Source organism: Pristiophorus japonicus, chromosome 22 (genome assembly GCF_044704955.1).
Source record: "Pristiophorus japonicus isolate sPriJap1 chromosome 22, sPriJap1.hap1, whole genome shotgun sequence".
In the NCBI taxonomy this organism is placed as follows: domain Eukaryota; kingdom Metazoa; phylum Chordata; class Chondrichthyes; family Pristiophoridae; genus Pristiophorus; species Pristiophorus japonicus.
Genome location: NC_091998.1, coordinates 44,803,151 through 44,824,084, shown reverse-complemented (window position 1 = coordinate 44,824,084; position 20,934 = coordinate 44,803,151). Strand labels below are relative to the sequence as shown.

The 20,934-nt window shown below is 45.7% G+C and overlaps 1 protein-coding gene across 7 annotated transcripts in view; it reads right to left on the bottom strand.

Moving 5' to 3' along the window:
- The window catches only part of LOC139235004 (cytosolic purine 5'-nucleotidase-like), a 164,195-nt gene that overhangs the window by 16,480 nt on the left and 126,781 nt on the right, over positions 1–20,934 (bottom strand). For all 7 annotated transcript variants that reach the window (XM_070866067.1, XM_070866070.1, XM_070866068.1 and 4 more), the window contains 6 exons: positions 18,065–18,106; positions 15,472–15,579; positions 15,041–15,107; positions 4,705–4,875; positions 1,223–1,274; positions 701–761 (listed from right to left, as the gene is read on the bottom strand). In XM_070866067.1, the coding sequence (XP_070722168.1) occupies positions 701–761; positions 1,223–1,274; positions 4,705–4,875; positions 15,041–15,107; positions 15,472–15,579; positions 18,065–18,106 (501 nt within the window). The remainder of the gene's footprint in view (positions 1–700; positions 762–1,222; positions 1,275–4,704; positions 4,876–15,040; positions 15,108–15,471; positions 15,580–18,064; positions 18,107–20,934) is intronic.

Genomic DNA, 20,934 nt, shown 5'->3' with positions numbered 1-20,934 from the left:
TGACCAGAACTGTACACAGTATTCCAGTTACGGCCCGATCACAGCAATGTACAGCTTCAACATGACAATCTGGGGATCTGAACACAACTGGTAATTACCCTCTGACACACTACAGTCCTGGTGAACACTGAGTCAGTTTGCATTGCTGGCTCTCAACGACTCAAGGTTTCCAAGATCACAAAAGTGCAAATAGTGAAAGCCTGTTTCCACTGGTCAGTGAATCAGTAACAAGGGAGCGCAGACTCAGAAAAATAGTCCATGTGCTCACATTATCTGGACTGACAGTCCAGCAGGTATCGCTGTTTTGAGTGTTAAATGATTGAGACCATGTAGGCTATACAACATGTCCCTATCAAATATGTGTTGTCAGTGACGTCAACGGAGGCCAATTACATATTTGAAAAAGGATCCCATTGCTTTGTGGCGCGTTTCCCTCTTGCCGGCTCAGGAGAGCAGGTTAAAATTGTAACCCTTGGCAGTGCAGCGGGATCGATGCGGGTATTACAGCTGGGGTTAAAATCGGCCCTTACGTTTGTTTCTTTTCCTGAGTGAGTCACGCAGTGTCCACATCACAGGTGACTTTTTTCTATCACAAAATCATGCATTTCACCCAATTCCTTGTCTGCAGGTTGACTATTTGAGCAGTTACAGTGTGACATGTTTCTGTCGTTTAATAGCCAGTTGGAGCTGCTCCTCTTACCTTTATTTGTCTCTGAATTGAGGTGATATTCGGGCGTTCATTGCTGCTGCTGTCCAGATTCCTAAAGCAACAAAAACAAATATTAAGGCAAGGCCATTTCAACACCACCCTAACTTTACGTACACTGCAGTTACTCAGCATGTCAGACAAGAACTTGCTCACAACCTATTGGGCAAGGACACACTTCCAAAAGTGCATCTTCACTTGTACAGATGCAAGTTCACCTTTTATCGCTTATTTCTCAATAACATTCTTAAACCTAAATGGCAGGTGGCCACTTTCAGCCTTTCGTCAGGGCTGCTCCGAGCCAGAGAATTCCAGACCTAATTGCTGTGGGCTCGTCCACCTTTACTTTAATTCACTCCCTTAAGTGCAAACTCCGAGCCCGTCAATCAGGATTCAGTTCGCTGATCTGAAATGTTGCAGTCTTGCACTTTCTCAGAGTAAAAGAATCTATTCATATTGAAACCAGTTCCTAGTTCCCAAATTCTGCGCCAATTCATTTCTGATTGCTCAACTTACTTGTAAAGTTCAGCAAGAAATATATCAAGGTTCCGAAGTTCTTCAAAAAGAGCTGCAAGAAAGCACAGGATAGGGTAAGATATTCATTAATATCACACCGAGCTATATCGCTCAAAATCACACAAGAACCACAAGCTCGAGGAACAGCACCTCATCTTTCGTTTAGGCACTTTTCAGCCTTCTGGACTCAACATCGAGTTTAACAATTTCAGAGCATAACCCCTGCCCATATTTTGTTCCCTTTCCTCCTTTTTTTTAATATTAAACTCCCCCCACTCAACCTCCCCCCCCACCCCCCACCCCCAATCTTATGTATTTTTTCTCTCTCTCTGTTTCCCATGCCAGCTGGTAATTATTCCATCATTCACGCCCTATCTAGACTCATCTTTTTCTAACTTCTGCCATTACCATCTCAAGGTGACGCATGATCCATTTTATTTCTCAAATCTCTCCTGCCTTCCACCCTATCACAGACCTTCCCTTTTGTTCTTTCCTCCCCTCCCCCTTTCAGTGCTCCTTAAGAATCTGTTCATTTCAAACTTTCGCCAGTTCTGACAAAGGGTCGTCTATCTGAAACGTTAACTCTGTTTCTCTTCACAGATGCTGCCTGACCACTGAGATTTCCAGCATTTTCTGTGTTTATTAACCATAACTTACATGTATATAGTGCCTTTACTGTGGAAAATCATCCCAAGATGTTCACAGAAGACTAATTAGTCAAGAAGTGGATGTCAAGCCAAAGAAAGAGATATTTGAAAGACTGACTTAAAGCTTGGTCAAAGAGATAGGTTTTAAGGAGGAGAGGAAGGTGAAGATGTGGAGGAGTTTAGGAAGGGAATTCTAGATTGGGATCGAGGTGGTTGAAAGCACGACTGACAGGTGTGGGGCAAAGGGATTTGGAGATGCACAAAAGGATCAGGCAGTCAAGGGGTGGTGGGGGGAGGTTCAGGACTGGGGGAAGCTAGCGAGATAAGGAGGGGTGAGGCCATGAAGAGATTAAAACACAAAGATGAGAATTTTAAATTGGAGGCATTAGGGGACTGGGAGCCAATGTAAGAAGGTAAGGATTGGGTGGTGGGAAGCGGAACTCGGTGTATGATAAGATATGAGCAGCAAAGCTTTAGATGAGCTGAAGTTTACAGAGGGTGGAGAAGGTGGGGGGGGGGGGATTGGAATAGTCGAGTCGGGAGGTGACAAAGGCATGGATGAGTATCAGCAGGAGATGGGCTGAGGAGAGTATTGCTGATGTACATGTGAAAATTGACCCCATGTCATGTCATCAATACACAGCATGTCAATGAGGAAAAGGAAGGGGCTAATGGTAGAGCCTTTGAGGACTCCAGAGGTAACAGTGCTGGAGTTGCTCCTGCTACAATTGGAAAGGCAAGAGTGGAACCAAGCATGGGCAGTCCCACTGAGCTGGGCCACAGAGGAAAGCCATTAGAGGAGGATGGTGTGGCCGACCATGTGAAAAGCTGCAGAGAGGTCAAGGAGGATGAGGAGGGATAATAATAATTATCATCATAGGCGGTCCCTCGTATCGAGGATGACTTGCTTCCATGCATAAAGGGATGAGTTCATAGTTGTTTCAATGAAGGACCTAATATTCCAGATCCCGAATTACATCTTGAAGGGTGGAAGATGCCCGTGCGTGAATTTTTTTAACGTGGGGTGGCCGTTGCACACCAACCACCACATGGGCTTGACAGAGCTAGGTCTTAGTCCAGTGGCAAGGGTTAATCAAGACGACTGGAGACCAGCTCTGCTGCATGGACCTAGTGCGCGCACATATCGCAGTGTGGGCTGGCCCATGCTGCCCCTGGGCCCTCGCCTCTTCTGGGCCCTGAACTCTCGCCTCTCCTGGGCCCTGATCACACAAAGAGTTAGTCACAGCGAATGACTTTGGTTACAGCCATTGTGATGCTGTGCTCGGGACGAAAAACCTGATTGGAAAGATTCAAACATGGAGTTGCATGAAAGATCGGTAGAGATTTAGGAGGTGACAACAGCTTTGAAGAAGAAAGCGAGTTGCAGATGGGGTGGCAGTTTGCAAGGACAGAGGGATCAAGAGTGGGTTCTTGAGGAGGGGATGATCATGGTGTTTTTTTTAAAAAGGAGTAGGACAGTACCTAAGGAGAGGGAATCATTTCCAATGTCGGCGAGCATGGGGCCAGAAAGGGAAGTTGGTTTGTCAGCAGTTTAGTGGGACTAAGATCAAAGGAGCGAGAAGTGGCTATTATAGGGGACTTGCATTTATATAGCGTCTTTCACAACCTCAAGACTTCCCAAAACACTTTAAAAGCCAATGAAGTACTTTTGAAGTGTAGTCACTGTTGTAATGTAAGAAACGCGGCAGCCAATTTGCGCACAGCAAGCTCCCACAAACAGCAATGTGATCAGGATCAGATAATTTGTTTTTTTACTGATGTTGGTTGAGGGATAAATATTGGCCAGGACACTGGGGGAAATCCCTTGCTCTTCTTTGGTGGACGTAAAATATCCCATGATACTATTCAGAGAGGACAGACAGGGCCTCGGTTTAACATCTCATCCGGAAGATGGCATCTCCGCCAGTGCAGCATTCCCTCAGTACTGCACGGGTGTATCAGTTTGGATTTTGTGCTCAAGTCCCTGGAGTGAGAGTGAGAAATGAGAGTGCTAACCAATGAGCTATAGCTGACACGCTGGAGAAGGTGAGATTGAAGAGGGCAGGAGAGGAGATGGGAGAGAAAGTAGAGAAAGACACGGGTTCAGGGGCTGGATCAGGGATGAGGTTGGTGCGGGGATGGGAGGGGGAAGAGATTTGGCTCGGTAAGCAAGGGCAAGAGGAGGATGCAGCAGAGGAAGCTGTACTGATGGTCTCAACCTTTGTGCTGGAGACGAACATGAGCTTCTTGCCATTGTTAGAGGTGAGAGTGGAGGAGGAGTGAGGCCTGTCACACTTGGTGGTCCAGCCAGATCTGGTGATGGAAGGCCAAACCAGTTGTGCACCAGATACCCTCGTCTGCGCCTTTTAGACTTGAGGGTGTGAGAAGATGGGGGCCACACCATGGGTTCATGCTCACTGGAAACTGTATTTAGACTGACCAACACAAAAGCAAAATACTGTGGATCTGAAATAAAAACAGAAAATGCTGGAAATCATAGTAGGTCAAGCAGCATCTGTGGAAATAAACAGAGTTAACATAAGAAATAGGAGCAGGAGTAGGCCATTTGGCCCCTCGAGCCTGCTCCGCCATTCAATAAGATCAGGGCAGAACTGGTCTTCGCCTCAACTCCACTTTCTTGCCCGCTCCCCATAACCCTTGACGTTTCAGGTCTGTGACCCTTTGTCTGAAGAAATTCACTTCTTATAGAATCCTTGCAGCAGGCAGCCTGTGCTGGATTCAAATTCAGAGGTGAAAGTTGGTATCTTTTTATGAAATTAGAACAATGGATAGGAAGGTTGGAAGCAGCTGCGGTCCCAGTTAGCTTGAACTTACCACTCTTCTCGGTCCAGACCTGCAGCTCGTGTGCCAGTTCGGGTACAACCAGGAATGTCCTCCAGCCCCGCCGCTTCTTGGATTTGAGGATATCTCCAAAGATATGATCTCCAATGTACAGAATATCTTTACCCTTCGCCCCCAGCAGGTCACAGATCATGTCTGAAGATCCTAGGACGGCATTAGCAAGAGGATCTTTGGTCAGCTCACTGTGTCTAAGACTTGGTAAACGACCAAGTCCACACCTCAAACTACAATCTACAAATTATATAGACATAACAACACATAGAGCCCAATCCTGGACATGACTTGCATCAATTTTTTTGGAGTAAGTTGTTTTTTCTGGCATAAGTTAAAAGATGCCATTTTCCCCCCCAAAGTTTGCTCCAGAGTAAGTCAGTTAGGTGCGATTTTTTTTTTAGGTAATTTTCTTTTCAAAAGGGGGCGTTCCCAGACACTTACGCCAGTTTTGGTCATTTATGCCACTTTGGCCAGCAAAAACGTACTCCAGATCCACTTAGGTCAGCGTATGTGGCCAGCTCTAAAAAACCTTGAGGGCAGTGAAGAAAAAGCAGCGCACATTCGGCAGACATTAGGGCAGGGATAGGGAAGGGAAGGGAACTGGAGAGGATCTCAACAACGAAGCACCAAACATTGCAAGGAGAAGCTCAAACAATTAAAATACTAATAAAAATGAAGTAAATCCTATCGGAGAAATGCAAACTGCTGGCCGCGATGTCACGGGTGGGGTGGGGGGGGCGGTGGGGGGTGTAGCCAGAGAGAGAAGAGAGAGATGCTGGTATACAAAACACTCTTTCTCTCCCTCCCCCCCGCCCCGCAAAACACTCTTTTTCCGCCACGCCCTCCCCCGCCAAAACTCTCCTCCTCTCCCCCTCCAATACTCTCTTTCTCTCCCTCCCCCACCCCCTCCCCCGCAGAGTACACGCTTTCTCTCGCCCCCCCCCCCCAAATCTCTCCTCCTCCGCCCCCCCCCCCCAAAACTCTCCTCCTCCCCCCCACCTCCAATCAAAAGTCTCAAGCACAGCCACTAAATAAAAAATAAAAGCTTAGTCGTACCTGCCTGGGAACTCAGCGGGCCAGCCGGCCGGTGCGGGAGGCCACTCGGCTAGGGATAGGGTGCGGCAAGATCGGGCGTCTCTTCGGCCTGGGATAAGGGCTGTGAGCATCGGGTCCTGCTCACAGCACACAGACGCGCTGGAAGGGCAGGAGCATGCGCGCAGCCCTCACTGAGCATGCGCGCAGGTGCCGGCAGTGCTTTCTGCGCTGGCCTGTTGCTCCGCCCCCCCCCCCTTCAGTCTCCACGCCACGCCGTGACTCTGAGGACTCCGAAGAGTGGCCAGGATGGGGCCCCTTTTTTCTGGTGCCCTGTCCAGCGCGCAAAGTCAGCGTGCTTCAGGTCAGTACGCCGAAAAAACGGCTTGGGCAATGTTGGGCCCGTAAATAGGTCATTTGGCCCATCCCATCCATATTGGTGTTTATCCTCCACAGAAGCACCAGGCCAAATCCCATGTGCTCGCAATGTATTCTCAAATTTCTTTATTCCCCTTTTCTTGAACAACACAGCTAGCCCATTCTTAAATGTTGACATGGTAAGTGCTTCAATCACTAATTCTGGTAGTGCATTGTACAGGCTCGTTGTAAAAATATTTCTCCTGCTCCCCCCAACCCCGTCATAAGCCTTGCATCTAGTTCCCAACTTGTTACCCCTTTTTGTTTATTCCCATTGTCACGCGCCATTCTTCAGCTCATCCATCACCCCCTTTGCTCGCTGACCTACATTAGCTTCCGGTTAAGCAACACCTCGATTTCAAAATTCTCATCCTAGTTTTCAAATCCCTCCATGGCATCGCCCCTCCCTATCTCTGTAATCTCCTCCAGCCCCACAACCCCCCCCCCCCCCCAAGATGTCTGCTCTCCTCTAATTCTGCCCTCATGAGCATCTCTGATTGTGATATATTCACAGAGCACTGCATACACAGCTTTCTAACATGGCAGGCAGCTCTCTCGGAAGTCTCCGGAACCTGCTGCTTCTGTTTAATTATTAACTCTGTAGTTGCAGTACACAATACGACCACATCCACAGTGTGGAGCTACAAACATTACAAGCTCAGACATTACACTTCTCCCTCCTTAATGAAGAAGTTATTACAACAACATCTTACATAACTTGCATGTTATAATTTTTTTCCATATTTACAAATTTAACTTAACCACTTGTTTACTGTTTCAAAGAGGATACCTTCACTCTCAAACAGAACCTTCCAAACATGGTGTCAAATCTAAACTCCTTCGAGGCTCATCCTGAGGAACGTTTTCCTCTCTCGGAATTTCCTTGATTTTCATTTGAACTCACTCTAACTTCAGGCTCTTTGTTTTCCTGACTCGGACTCAGACTTACATTCTGATTTTCTCTTGGATTTATTTCCAGTACATTGGATGTAGGATTTGCTACTGGTATATCAATACTATCTGATGAGTCAGAAATAATTGAATTATTTCCACCTTCAACTCCTTCCATGTCTGTAGGTAAAATAGGATCAATATGAATAAACCTAACCTGTCCATTATCAAACATCTTGACCAAATATGTGCGAGGACCATATATCTTCACCACTCTTCCTAGTAACCACTTTAACCATTTATGGTGACGGTTCTTCACTCACATCTTCTAGTTTAATTTCACACTTCTCCTTTTTACTCTACCTCTATCATGATTCTCTTAATTGTGTCTCTTCTACGGACTGTGCCAAATTTGGTTTTAACAATGAGAATCTGGTTCGTGGCTGTCGTTTGAGAAACAACTCTGCTGGTGTTCTACCAGTAGTTGTATGAGGAGTATGATGATACGTAATCAAAAAATTGGTCAATTTGTGATCCAATGACAACTGTCGTTTCCTTGGATTTGGATCTAACATTTGTTTTATGAGGGCTCGTTTTACAATTTGTACAGTGTGCTCTGCTGCACCATTTGAGGCAGGGTGGTATGGTGGAACCTTGGTATATTTCACACCATTTTTGCTCGTGAATTATGCAAATTCTTCCGAACGAAATTGTAGTCCATTATCCGAAACAATTTCTTCTGGGAGGCCAAATGAAGAAAATAATCTTTGCAAAATATCTAATGCTTTACTTGTTGTTATTTTCTACATTGGAAACACCTCGACCCACTTCGAATGGCTATCAATCACAATGAACAATTGTTGCCCTTCTTACTCAGCAAAATCAATATGTAGCCTTTGCCACACCCTGGGAGGCCATTTCCGTGGCTGTAATGGTACTGATGGTGGTTGCTTGCTTACCGATTGACATGTCCACTGACTCACGATGTACTCTATATCTTTATCAAGACCTGGCCACCATAAGTAACTGTGTGCAAAACTCTTGGTCAAGCACATTCCCAGGTGCTGGTCATGGAGGTCTCCTAATAATTTGGACCTGAATTTATTTGGTAGAACCACTCTTGCACCCCACATGATACAATCTTTATCGACTGATAATTCATTCCTTCGAATGAAAAATGGATGAATATCTTTGTCTGTTACTTGGTTTGGCCATCCATTTGCAATATAATCATACACCTTTGACATCACTGGTTCACGTTTGGTTGCTCTCCCAATCTCTTCAGCTGTGACTGGCAGTTCATCAATGTATGAAAAATAAAACACTTCTTCCCTATCGGGTGTAACTTGTGATGGGGAAGGCAATCTAGACATTGCATCAGCATTACTGTGATCAGCTGATCGTCTGTATTCAATATCATATGTATATGCTGACAAAATCAAAGCCCATCTCTGCATTCGGACTGCATGTTGGAACTGGGGACTTTGAATGGAGGATTGCTGTTAGGGGCTTATGGTCCATAACGATGGTAAACTTACAAGTATTTGTGAAACTTCTTGACCCCAAAAATGAATGCCAAAGCTTCCCTTTTAATTTGCGCATAATTACTCTCACTGGCACTGAGATTGCGTGAAGCAAAAGCAATTGGTCTCTCCTCTCCACTACGTGATACATGAGAGATTACTGCCCCAACTCCATATGGAGAGGCATCACACGCGAGCTTAATCTCCTTAGATATGTCATAGTGACATGGTGCTCTCTACCAATTTGCTTTTACACTTTGAATGCTGTATCGCATTCTTTTGACCACTTCCAATGAACCTGTTTTTTCAATAGTTCATTCAGTGGATGTAATAGTGTAGCCAAATTTGGTAGGAACTTCCATAATGGTTCAAAAGACCCAAGATTGAACGAAGTTCGGTGACATTCCTGGGAGTGGGTGCATTTCTGATTGCATCCAGCTTTCCCATGGTTGGATGTAAACCATCTTTGTCTACTCTGTACTCCACTGAGTTTTGAAATAACTCACACTTACGAGCAGACACTCGTACTCTCTGCTTCTCCAGCCATTTGAGATTCCATTCAATATGTTATTATGAATTTGCCTATTTGGTGCTGAAATTAGTATGTCATCTAAATAACATACTACCCCTTCAATATCTTGCAAAATCTGGTTCATCACCCCTTGGAATGTGGCAGCGGCGGAAGACACTCCAAACGGTAGCCTATTAAATTGATATTGGCCTAGATGAGTATTTATAGTCAAACATGACTTGGACTCCTCATCTAGTTCAAGCTGTAAGTAAGCATTTGTAAGATCCAGTTTTGACAAGATCTGACCACCTGTCAAGTGTTGTGAACAAATCTTCTGTATTCGGCAATGTATTAGGGACATTACCCTCTAAAACCTGATTTATGGTTACTTTATAATCACAACACAATCTTACCTTACCATCGGACTTAGGTACAACAACAATGGATGTAGCCCAATTACATCGATCTATCTTACTAATAATGTTCTCATCTCCAGTCTTTTGTGTTCTTGCTCAACTTTCTCCTTGAGTGCATATGGTATGGAACGTGGCTTGCAGTAAGCCGATCTAGCGTCCTTCTGTACCCTGACACTCGCCTTGAAGCCTTGGATCGGACTGCCCGTTTCGCAGAACACCTTTGGATACTTCTTGATAACATCATTCGTTGATGCACACCTCGTTTCAACACGGAAAATCTCATTCCAATCCAGCTTAAGTGATCTCAACCAATTTCTTCCTAGTAAGGCAAGCTTGTCTCCTTTCACTACTATTAGAGGCAAGTTCTGAAGTTGATCCTTATATTTCACCAGTACGGTGATACGACCTACCACAGGAATTTTCTATCCCGAGTAGCCTCGCAGTTCTATCTTGGATTTCTCCAATGGGAAATCACGCAATTTGTCGCGGTATAGCGACTCTGGTACTACACTCACGGATGCACTCGCGTCGATTTGCATTGGTATATCTTGAATCCCGCAACATCTATGTGGATTTTGATACTTTTCGAATCGCTATGTGTTAACCTCGTGCTCCTGATGATGTGTAACTCTAACATCTCCACGTCCTGTTGTTGTTCTTCCATGCTATGTAGTCTCTGGGAATTTCTACTCATAGCTTTGAATGCTGGACTCATAGCTTTAAAAGCTGGTTTACCCTTCAATCGGCATGCCTTCGCAAGATGCCCAGTCTTTCTGCAGAAGAAACACTCTGCCTTCACGTATGGACAACTTTGAGCAATGTATTGTCTCAGGCACCTATAGCACGACTTCGATGTTCTGTTAGAATTTCCAGTTTCTGAGACTTTGGGCCCCCACCGTCTTTTACTTTGAATCTGCAGGCGATTCACCTCGGTTGCCTCACGACCGTAATTATTATGCAATTCTCGGGAATATTGATCGGCCATGCCCATCGACTTTGCTGTCTGACAAGCAATCTCAAAAGTCAAGTCATCCGTCGTCAATAAGTTTCTTCTGATCGCATCATTTTTCACCCCACAAACAAAATGATCCCGCAGTGCTCGGTTTTGAAAGTTTCCGAAATTACAGTGAATAGATAGCTTTTTTAATGCTACAATGTAATCACTGATATTTTCATCAGACTTTTGATTCCGTATCCCGAATCGATAGCTTTCAGCAATTTCTAATGGCTTGGGGCTGCTCCAGCTTCGTTAAAATCTCTTTAAGCGTTATGTCCTTTGGCTCATTAGGCTCAAGCAGATTTACATGGGTTTCATACAGTTCAGGTCCAGCTGCAGATAAGAAGATAGCTCTCATACGTTCCAATATCGCCCGATTCTAGACTGCATTCTCTGGAGCTTCGATTATGTTATTTGCAGTGAAATACATTTCTAGCCGATCCACATACACTTTAAAACGTTCCCGGTCGTGTCTATATTCTCCCAAATGTCACATTACACCTGCAGGTACTGCCATTTTAATTTCTAGCTGTTCATACAGTGTGCTGTATTTTACCTCGGATTTTATAGCTTTTTCCAAAGATAGAGAAGCTTCCAAAGTCTCTCTGTCGGCTGGCTGACTCCTTCACCAACAAAATTTCAGCTTTAAATCATCCAAAAAATCTCATCTCGCCACCAAATGTGATATATTCACAGAACACAGCACACACAGCTTCCTAACATGGCAGGCAGCTCTCTCGGAATTCTCCGGAACCTGCTGCTTCTGTTTAATTATTAACTCTGTAGTTGCAGTACACAATACGTCCACATCCACAGTGTGGAGCTACAAACATTACAAGCTCACAGACATTACACTGATTTTAATTGCTCAACCATCGGTGGTGGTGCTTTTTGTTGCCTGGGTCCTAAGCTCCGGAACTCCCTGCCTAAACCTCTCCGCCTCTCTACCTCTCTTTCCTCCTTCAAGACGTTCCTTAAAACCTACCTCTTTGACCAAGTTTTTGGTCACCTGTCCTGAATTCTACTTATGCGACTCGGTGTCAAACTGTTTTATCTCATAATATTCCTGTAAAGTGCTTTGGGACATTTCACTATGTTAAAGGCACTATATAAATATATGTTGTTGTTGGTGTTGATAGGATACACAGTTGATCTGTGTGCAGATCCCATGAATCACCTGCAAAAGTCTCTGCCTCCCAGCTAGCAACTTCTTCTGTACAGCCAGCGTGGCAGTCAGGCTTGTTGTGTGGTTACAGAGGTAACCAGCAAATATGATTTTGGATATTAAGAATTTAAGGTATAAGGAAAGGTTAAGGAAATTGGGTTTGTTTGCTTTTAAAAAAGGAGACGAACAGATTATGAAAGGACAATTAATCTGGGGAAATTGCTCAATGTGGTGAAGAGTTCAAATCATGGGACGCACAAGTTAACTGATAGGATATTAAGAGTAAGAAGGTAAGAATTTTTCAGTCAAATGGTAATAGAATTGTGAAATAAGTTACAAGGTAAGTACATTGGGTTCAAAAGACAATTTCATGCGTCTTTAGAGAGAGAGAGGGATTGTAGGATATGGTGAGCAGGAGGTAGATGGGGTTGCTCTTGTTCCTGCAAGTCCTTGTGCGCTCATGAACCATAGTGCAGTTCATGCCTCTGTTGCTGCGGCCCATGATTTCTCAGCAAAGATACTGGCCCTTAAATTCCGCAGGGACTCTCTCAGTCTCCTGCCGTAACTTTGGCAGGAAACCAGCAAAACCCCCCCGTGACATGGTGTACATGGCTGAAAGCAGCCATTTACTGCGCTTCTCTGGTGAGGGGCTGGTTCTGCTGAAGTTACAGAAAGGGACTGGGAGAACCCCTGCAGAATTTCAAGGGAGCTGTCTGGTGCTCTGCTCAGTGGCACTGATTGATATTATTCCCCTTCCTTTTGGATGGTCGGGAGTGAAATTGGTCTTGTGCAGCAGCGCAAACCTAGAGATAGTCAATCGGCAATCCATTTCACACCCCGCTGATTTTCTTTCCCATTGTCTTCAATGGCCTGGGGTGTAAAACGGCCCGCCAATTTGCAATCGCCTGATTTGCACGACCATCCAAGATCAATTTCACCTCCCCCTCCGCTATCGGGTGGATGTAAAAGATCTCATGGCACGATTTGAAGAAGATTAAGGAGTTCTCTCAGTGTGCTAGCCAACATTTATCCCTGAACCAACACTGCCAAACCGGATTATCTGGTCACTGATCTCATCCTCTGTTTGTGGAACCTTGCTCTGCACAAGCTGGCTGCCACATTTGCCTACAAAATAAAATGACTACAATTCATAATTAATTTATTGTCTGTGACATGCTTTGGGGTGTCCTGAAGATGTGAAAACCGTTGTATAAATGTAAGTTTTTTCCTTTGTTCAATCTGCAAACCATGAATTCCTGATGCAATGTACAGTGAGCTGTGCTGTCTGTAAGAAGCACTGGGTGCCAATGTTCCCTCTAATTTGCTGTCTAAGTGCACGACCCCTTTAAATTTACAGTATCTTCCAGCGGCAGCAGCCGGTGAACCTGTGCGGGACCTCGCGATTGATGTGTGGCTGTGCACCTTAGCGGGTACATTGCTGGGTACCTGCTTTCTATGTAGCAGTGGATCAAACGCATGCTTGTCAATCGCTGAACAACCAACTAGTTGCTATCCTACAAATCCCCTGGAAGGACAGACACACCAACATTAGCGTCCTCGACCAGGCCAACATCCCCAGCACTGAAGCACTGACCACACTTGATCAGCTCCGCTGGGCAGGCCACATAGTTTGCATGCCAGACACGAGACTCCCAAAGCAAGCGCTCTACTCGGAACTCCTTCACGGCAAACGAGCCAAAGGTGGGCAGAGGAAACGTTACAAGGACACCCTCATAGCCTCCCTGATAAAGTGCAACATCCCCACCGACACCTGGGAGTCCCTGGCCAAAGACCGCCCTAAGTGGAGGAAGTGCATCCGGGAGGGCACTGAGCACCTGAGTCTCAATGCTGAGAGCACACAGAAATCAAGCGCAGGCAGCGGAAAGAGCGTGCGGCAAACCAGTCCCACCCTCCCTTTCCCTCAACGACTATCTGTCCCACCTGTGAAAGGGACTGTGGTTCTCGCATTGGACTGTTCAGCCACCTAAGGACTCATTTTTAGAGTGGAAGTCTTCCTCAATTCCGAGAGACTGTCTTTGATGATGATGATCCTCTTTGATGGGTGGGTGATAGATGGGCTAGCTTTGAATTCACCTGGTGAAGGCAGATTCTGTAATCTGACCCCTGAACCAAGCAAATTCAGGGCCGTGCTGCAGATTGTACAGCCTCTAATGAGGTCTGGAGGTGTAGTCCTGCCACAGTGAGCCGGCCTTCTCACTGGGCACCAGCCAGTGCCCCAATGAGTAAATTAGTTCTAGCTGGATAAACAGAGGGAAGCTTACCAGCGCGCTGTTGTTTAAATTCCAGCAGCACTCCTGTACACACTTGTTCGCTCTGCCTATACTCTCTAGACGTGGGTAAGTGGGGTGCGTCCCCATGGGGAGAGAGTGCGCATTCGGTATCAGGCAAACGGAAGTTACGGATTTCTCAGCAGCTTTATTTAAAGACCTCAATAGGTTTTCAGATGTGTCAGTGTCAGACATTGTATGGGTTCAAGGTATTTCCCTTCAGGGAGGAAATATATCAAAGCCCAGGTTGTACTTACACACCTGTGGAATAGTACCATGGGATCCTTTACATCCATTGGGTGGGGCCAATGGGTGCAAGGCATTTATTATTTTGCTGAAAGAACATATGTGATTGTGCAAGAGTCAAAATGACAGCAAAGGGTACAGTAGCATAGTGGTTATGTTACTGGAGTAGTAATCCAGAGGCCTGCAGTAATGACCTGGTAACATGAGTTCATAATCCCACCATGGCAGCTGGGGAATTTAAAATTCAGTTAAATCAATACATCTACAATAAAAAGCTAGTATCAATAATGGTGACCATCATGTCACATGATTGTCATTAAAAAAAAACCATCTGGTTCACTGATGTCCTTTAAGGAAGGAAATCTGCCGTCCTTACCTGGGCTTATCATCATCATCATAGGCAGTCCCTCGAAACGAGGATGACTTGCTTCCATGCCGAAAAGGGATGAGTTCACAGGTGTTTCAATGAAGGACCTAATATTCCGGATCCCGAACTACATCCTGCGTGGATTTTTTTAACGTGTGGTGACCGTTGCACACCTGCCACCACACGGGCTCGACAGAGCTAGGTCTTGGTTCAGTGGCAAGGACTAACCAAGACGATGGGAGACTAGCTCTGTTGCACGGAGACCAAGTGCTCCCACGCCTATATGTGACTCCAGAGCCACAGCAATGTGGTTGACTCTTAACTGCCCCTTTGAAATGGCCTAAACTGTTAGTTACAAAGAACGGCACTCACCACCACCTTCTCAAGGGTGATTAGGGATGGGCAATAAATGCTGGCCTTGTCGGCGATGCCTACATCCCATAAAAAAAACTGAGAACTCACCTCCAGAGTAAACGATATCGTGCTGCAAAGGGCCGGTATAAGTGCCGATCCGAAGCTTCCCAGATTTCTACATTTTAATGAGATAAAAAGATTAATAAATATTCTGCACGCTCTGCTGAAAACATAAAAAAATGTTAAAATATGCCAGCATTTCATATATGCAATTTATTTTGCTGTGCTTGTAATCTGTAGAATTAGGACAGAATTGCACTAAGCACAATAATCTTCGGCAGAAGACTTTGAGGGCCAGGCAGCAGCAAGAAATACTAATACAAAAGGCAAAATACTGCGGATGCTGTCAATCTGAAATGAGCAGAAATCTGATCTGAAATCCCAGACGAGCAGCAAGAAACGTCTGCCCTGAAGCAGCACGAAGAGAGCTGTGGCCTTTTCTCTTTCACACCTAACTCTGTCAGACCTCAATTACTCACATTGTCAACCTGTCTGACAACGGTCCCTTCTCCAAAGAAAAGAGGTTTTCGTGAGTCTACCACAATCAGGTCAAAGTAGGAACGCCAGGAGTGTTGCGAGATACCCGGCTGGAAAAGAGAAACAGGAAATCGTCAGATTTCACAGAGTGCTCGCATGGATAAATCTACTGTTGCCCCCTGTTCCCTGCTCAGTTGGGCATCATCGTCATCATAAGCAGTCCCTTGAAATCGAGGAAGACTTGCTTCCACTCTAAGGGCCCAAGTTTCCACATGATTTGCGCCTGATTTTTAGGAGCAACTGGTGGAGAACGGACTATCTTAGAAATCGCAATTCTCCACATTTTTTTTTCTGCAGTTCTAGTCAGGTAGAAGAGTTCTACTTTGGAACAGAATTTTTTCTTCAAAAGGGGCCGTGTCTGGCCACTGACGCCTGATTTCAAAGTTTCCACAGTGAAAATTAAGTTAGAATGGAGCAAGTGAAGATTTTTGTAGAACTGAAAAAACCTGTTCTACACATTAAAAAAATCAGGCGCAGGTTACAAATTAGGCGTCCAGAACGAGGTGGGGAGGGAGGGGGGGGGGGGAAGGGAAGTCATTAAATTCTACAATAAATCCTTATTTATACTTCTATAAATATTATACAAATAAATCCAACCTGAATAAACATTTATAAGCAAAGAAAAGATTAAATAAACCATCTTCCTACCTGTGTGAAGGCACGGAGAATGCTGCAGTCAGCCTGAGGCGCCCGTTCTTCCCGCGGGGGGGGGGGGAGGAGGCGCCCGTTCTTCCCGCGGGGGGGAGGGGGGAAGGAGGCGCCCGTTCTTTCCCGCGGGGGGGGGGGGGGGGGGGAGGAGGCGCCGTTCTTCCCGCGGGGGGGGGGGGGGGGAAGGAGGCGCCCGTTCTTCCCGCGGTGGGGGAGGAGGCGCCCGTTTTTTATCGTGTGGAAACTTGGGCCCTAAAAGTGAGTTCTCAGGTGACTGAACAGTCCAATACGGGAACTACAGTCTGTCACAAGTGGGTCAGGCAGTCGTTGGAGGAAAGGGTGGGTGGGGAGTCTGGTTTGCCGCACGCTCCTTCCACTGCCTGCGCTTGTTTTCTGCGTGCTCTCGGCGACGGGACTCGAGGCGCTCAGCGCCCTCCTGGATGCTCTTCCTCCACTTAGGGTGGTCTTCGGCCGGGGACTCCCAGGTGTCAGTGGGGATGTTGCACTTTGTCAAGGAGGCTTTAAGGGTGTCCTTGAAACGTTTCCTCTGCCCACCTGGGGCTCGCTTGCCTTGTAGGGGTTCCGAGTAGAGCGCTTGCAGTAAGCAGCAGTTGAGGCCATTTCTCCTCCATTCAGCTGAAGGAGGAAATGCTGAGGTGTGTTAAAGGAGGGAATTGAAAGATGACATACCGTGGAATTACAAAGGAGCGTTTCAGTGGCAGAGTTCCCACATATCAACCTTCTTCATTAAACCTGGGTAATTCCTGACAGTGGGAACAGGACGTCAGAGAGAGAGAGAGAGAGAGAGACTCATACATCTCTTCACATTGACGTTGTAATGTATTTGCTTCATGGGTTCTTTGGTTAAGAATTCATAGCAACACATTGCTATTAAGAACTAGTTGGTTTATTAGCAAAAGGTTTAACAATCACACTACACATTACCAGTTCATCCACCAGGCTCACAACCACCTGCCTCATCATGAATCCCCCGAACCCAACTGGCTGGGATTTTATTGAGTCTTGTGAACATCACATGACTGGCTAAGCCACTCCCAACTCAACAGCTCTACCAACCTGTGAGCATGCTCACACATGCACACATTACAGACATCATGCTCACACTCCCATGTCAGGCCCGCACATGTCCTCACACCTACATTTAAGAGCAATAGCTGAAAATGGTAGGGAGCCAGTGGAGTGGCGAGGAGAAGGAAACAAAATGAATAGAAAGCCGAAATGAAAAAAATGTTAAATGAGGAATTGGCCACAGCAGGCCTTTTAAAGAGTGAACTGGAGAGCTTACACTGAGCCGTCACATCAGGCTCAGGCAGGGCGTTGGAAACAGGGATTGTGAAGTTGCACCACTGCCTTTCATAAAACAACACCCGATACTGAGGCGTTCAAACAAAATCGTAAGTCAGTTTTATATAACTGAGCACACGAGGTGGTAATGGTCCTGCCAGGGACTGAAATGACACATGCGTTACCGATTTAATATTGCTCGACAGTTGTGTTTTTTGGATGTTCGGACACTCAAGGGTTTGCACATGTGCCTGATCTGTGACTGCACTTGGAGACTAAATATACACGGGGGCTGTTCACCTTTTAATTGTTCTGATACTGGGACTCAAACTATGATTAGTAAATAGTAAGACCATAGGGTCAGAGGTGTACTTCATTTCTACCTCCTCCATTTAGAATACAGCCCCTATATCATTCTAGTTCTGGTTCAAAATGGATATTTTGTTGTCCCATTGTAACAGATATGCAGGGTCTGTTTCATGTATGCTCATTATTAGCTGTCTGCACTACCCACCGCCGTATTGTGTGTCTGCATGTCTGCTTAGTCTGTGTGGCCTGTGCTGCATTGATGTGGAACTTTACCTTCAGCCCATGTGGGTAGTCAAACAGGTATTTCATTATTGCCTGCAAAAGAAAGGTAATGAGAGTGAGCATCGGTATGTCACAGGTCTGAGCGTTAACTGTGCTGATTCTTGCTGATCACAGAGAGATTCATCAACCATGAACACACTTAAATAAAAGCCTTTCGATTTTCTTCTCTCTACTCTCGAAGGCACTGACCCTTGATGGGTACTTCCCATGGGTGTGCCCTCCAATTCTGTAATGTATATAATGACTCGAAAGACTTGTTACTGTAAACTCACTCAGGTGCAAACCTGATTCAACTTTATTCGCGCCTAAAGTGTGCACATGACATGGTACTCGCTCTTATATACCCGGGGCCCGCGCACACCTGCGTACAGCCCGATGACCTCCAACAGTGGCGCCCCCTGGTGTCTAGTGACCCGAAGCATCAATACATAACAACATCCCCCTTCAAGATCTTAGTATCAGTCTCTTTGTAAATTAACACGGCCTGGGGCTTTTTGCTCACGAGTTGATCATCTCAGTTCAACTCCAGTTCTGGGCGAGCGTTCTGAGTCAGCTATGACTGGAGGCTGAGTAACCGATCTGATGGGAGTGGTAGTGACCCCATCAGAGACTGAAAGTCCAGATTCAGTAATGACAGCAGAGTCTTCTGATGAATGAACATTGGTTGGTTGGTCACTGATTGCATCTTCCTCAACTGGTTCCGGTTCATCCGTGTGCTGCATGTTTCCTGCATGTTTGCCCATTCTTGAGCACGACAATAAACACTCTGTTACCCTCCTTGGCCGTAACAGTACCAGCGATCCACTTGACCATAATTCAGCATATAAACTGGATCGTTGACAGAGATGTCACGTGACACAGCAGCACAACCATTGCTAATTTTGACGTCTGTTTTCAACATGATCATTCAAATCAGGATGGACAAGAGAAAGCTTGTCTTGAGACTTCTCTTCATCAGTAATTCAGCAGGGGAGACCCCGGTAAGCATGTGAGGTCTTGTCCTTTAACTAAGCAATATACATGACAAACGAGTCTGCAGTGAACCCTGAGCCACACGTTTCATGCTTTGCTTGATCGTTTGAACCGCACGCTCTGCTTGACCATTAGACGCAGGTTTGAATGGAGCAGACCTTACATGTCTGACAAGCAAGATCCGTTATCGCTCACAACAATGTCAGGCAAACCATGAGTAGCAAACATGACACAAAGGCTCTCAATAGTAGCTGTGGACGTACTGGATGACATAATAATACACTCTATCCACTTTGAATATGCATCCACCACAACAAAAAACATCTTTCCCAGGAAAGGGCCCGCAAAATAGATGTGTATCCTCGACCATGGTTTAGATGGCCATGACCAAAGACTCAGCGGAGATATGCAAGTATTGCACTGATGCACTCATGATTCCAGATCAGAGTTAATTCCAGGCCACCAAACATGAGCCCTGGCAATGGCTTTCATCCTGACGATACCAGGATGAGTGCTATGTAGTTCACGTACACATTTTTCTCTGTCTTTCTTAGGCATAACAACATGATTGCCCCACAGTAGACAATCTGACTGAATGGATAGTTCATCTTTGCGATGGTTGTAAGGTTTGGTCTCAACACACATTCCCATAGGTATTGCAGATCAATCACTACTGAGGACACAATGTTTCACAACCGATAAAATGGGTTCATGGCTGGTCCAGATCCTCACTTGTTGAGCAGTGACAGGAGTTCCTTCACTCTCAAAAGCATCCATTACTAACAGTAGATCTGCAGGTTGAGGCGGCTCCACTTCAGATGTGGGCAGCGGCAGACGACCCAGTGCACAATTCTCAGTACCAGGTCTATGACGAATAAAATAATCATAGGCAGACAATGTCAATGCCCACCTCTGGATACGGGATGTTCCATACATGATGAGGGAGAAGGTCGAAGTTGAGCTTGACAGATTCCAACATGAAGGGGTCATATCACCGGTCGAATTTAATGAATGGGCCAGTCCTATTGTTCCTGTGTTAAAGAATGATGGCACTGTCAGGATCTGTGGAGACTACAAGGTTACGATGAACCGATTTTCAAAACAGGATCAGTATCCATTGCCGAAGGCTGATGACCTGTTTGCCATGCTAGCTGGTGGAAAGTCATTCACTAAACTGGATCTGATGTCGGCCTATATGACACAGGAGCTTGTCAACACTTCAAAGAAACTCACCTGCATCAAAACCCATAAAGGACTGTTTGTCTACAACAGGTGTCCTTTTGGAATCCGTTCGGCTGCAGCCATATTTCAGAGGAACATGGAGAATCTACTGAAGTCCGTTCCTGGAACCGTCGTGTTTCAAGATGACATTCTGGTCACAGGTCGCGACACTGCTGAACATCTGAACATCTGAACAATCCTGAAGAAGTCCTACATTGTCTGGACAAAGTGGGACTCAGGCTGATACGTTGAATGTGATCCGTTTCGAGTTCAAAACGAAGACCAAACAGGTACTGATACATCTTTTTGACCCCATACACACAGGCCAAAGCTTCTTTTTCTACCATGCTGTAAGCTCTTTCCGTCTTTGACAAACTTTTCAAAGCATACGCAACAGGTTGTAGCTTACCCGATTCATTTGCTGTTGGAGTACACAGCTAACCCCATATGATGAAGCATCACAGGCCAATACAAGACGCTTACACGGATCGTAGTGAACAAGCAGCTTATTCGAGCAGCAGATGCTTGGCTCTCTCAAAAGCTCTATCTTGAGATACACCCCAGACCTAGTTGTCACCTTTTTTGAGCAGCGTGCGCAGTGGCTCTAATAAAGTGCTCAATCTGGGTAAGAAATTACCGAAGTAGTTGAGTAGCCCAAGGAATGAACG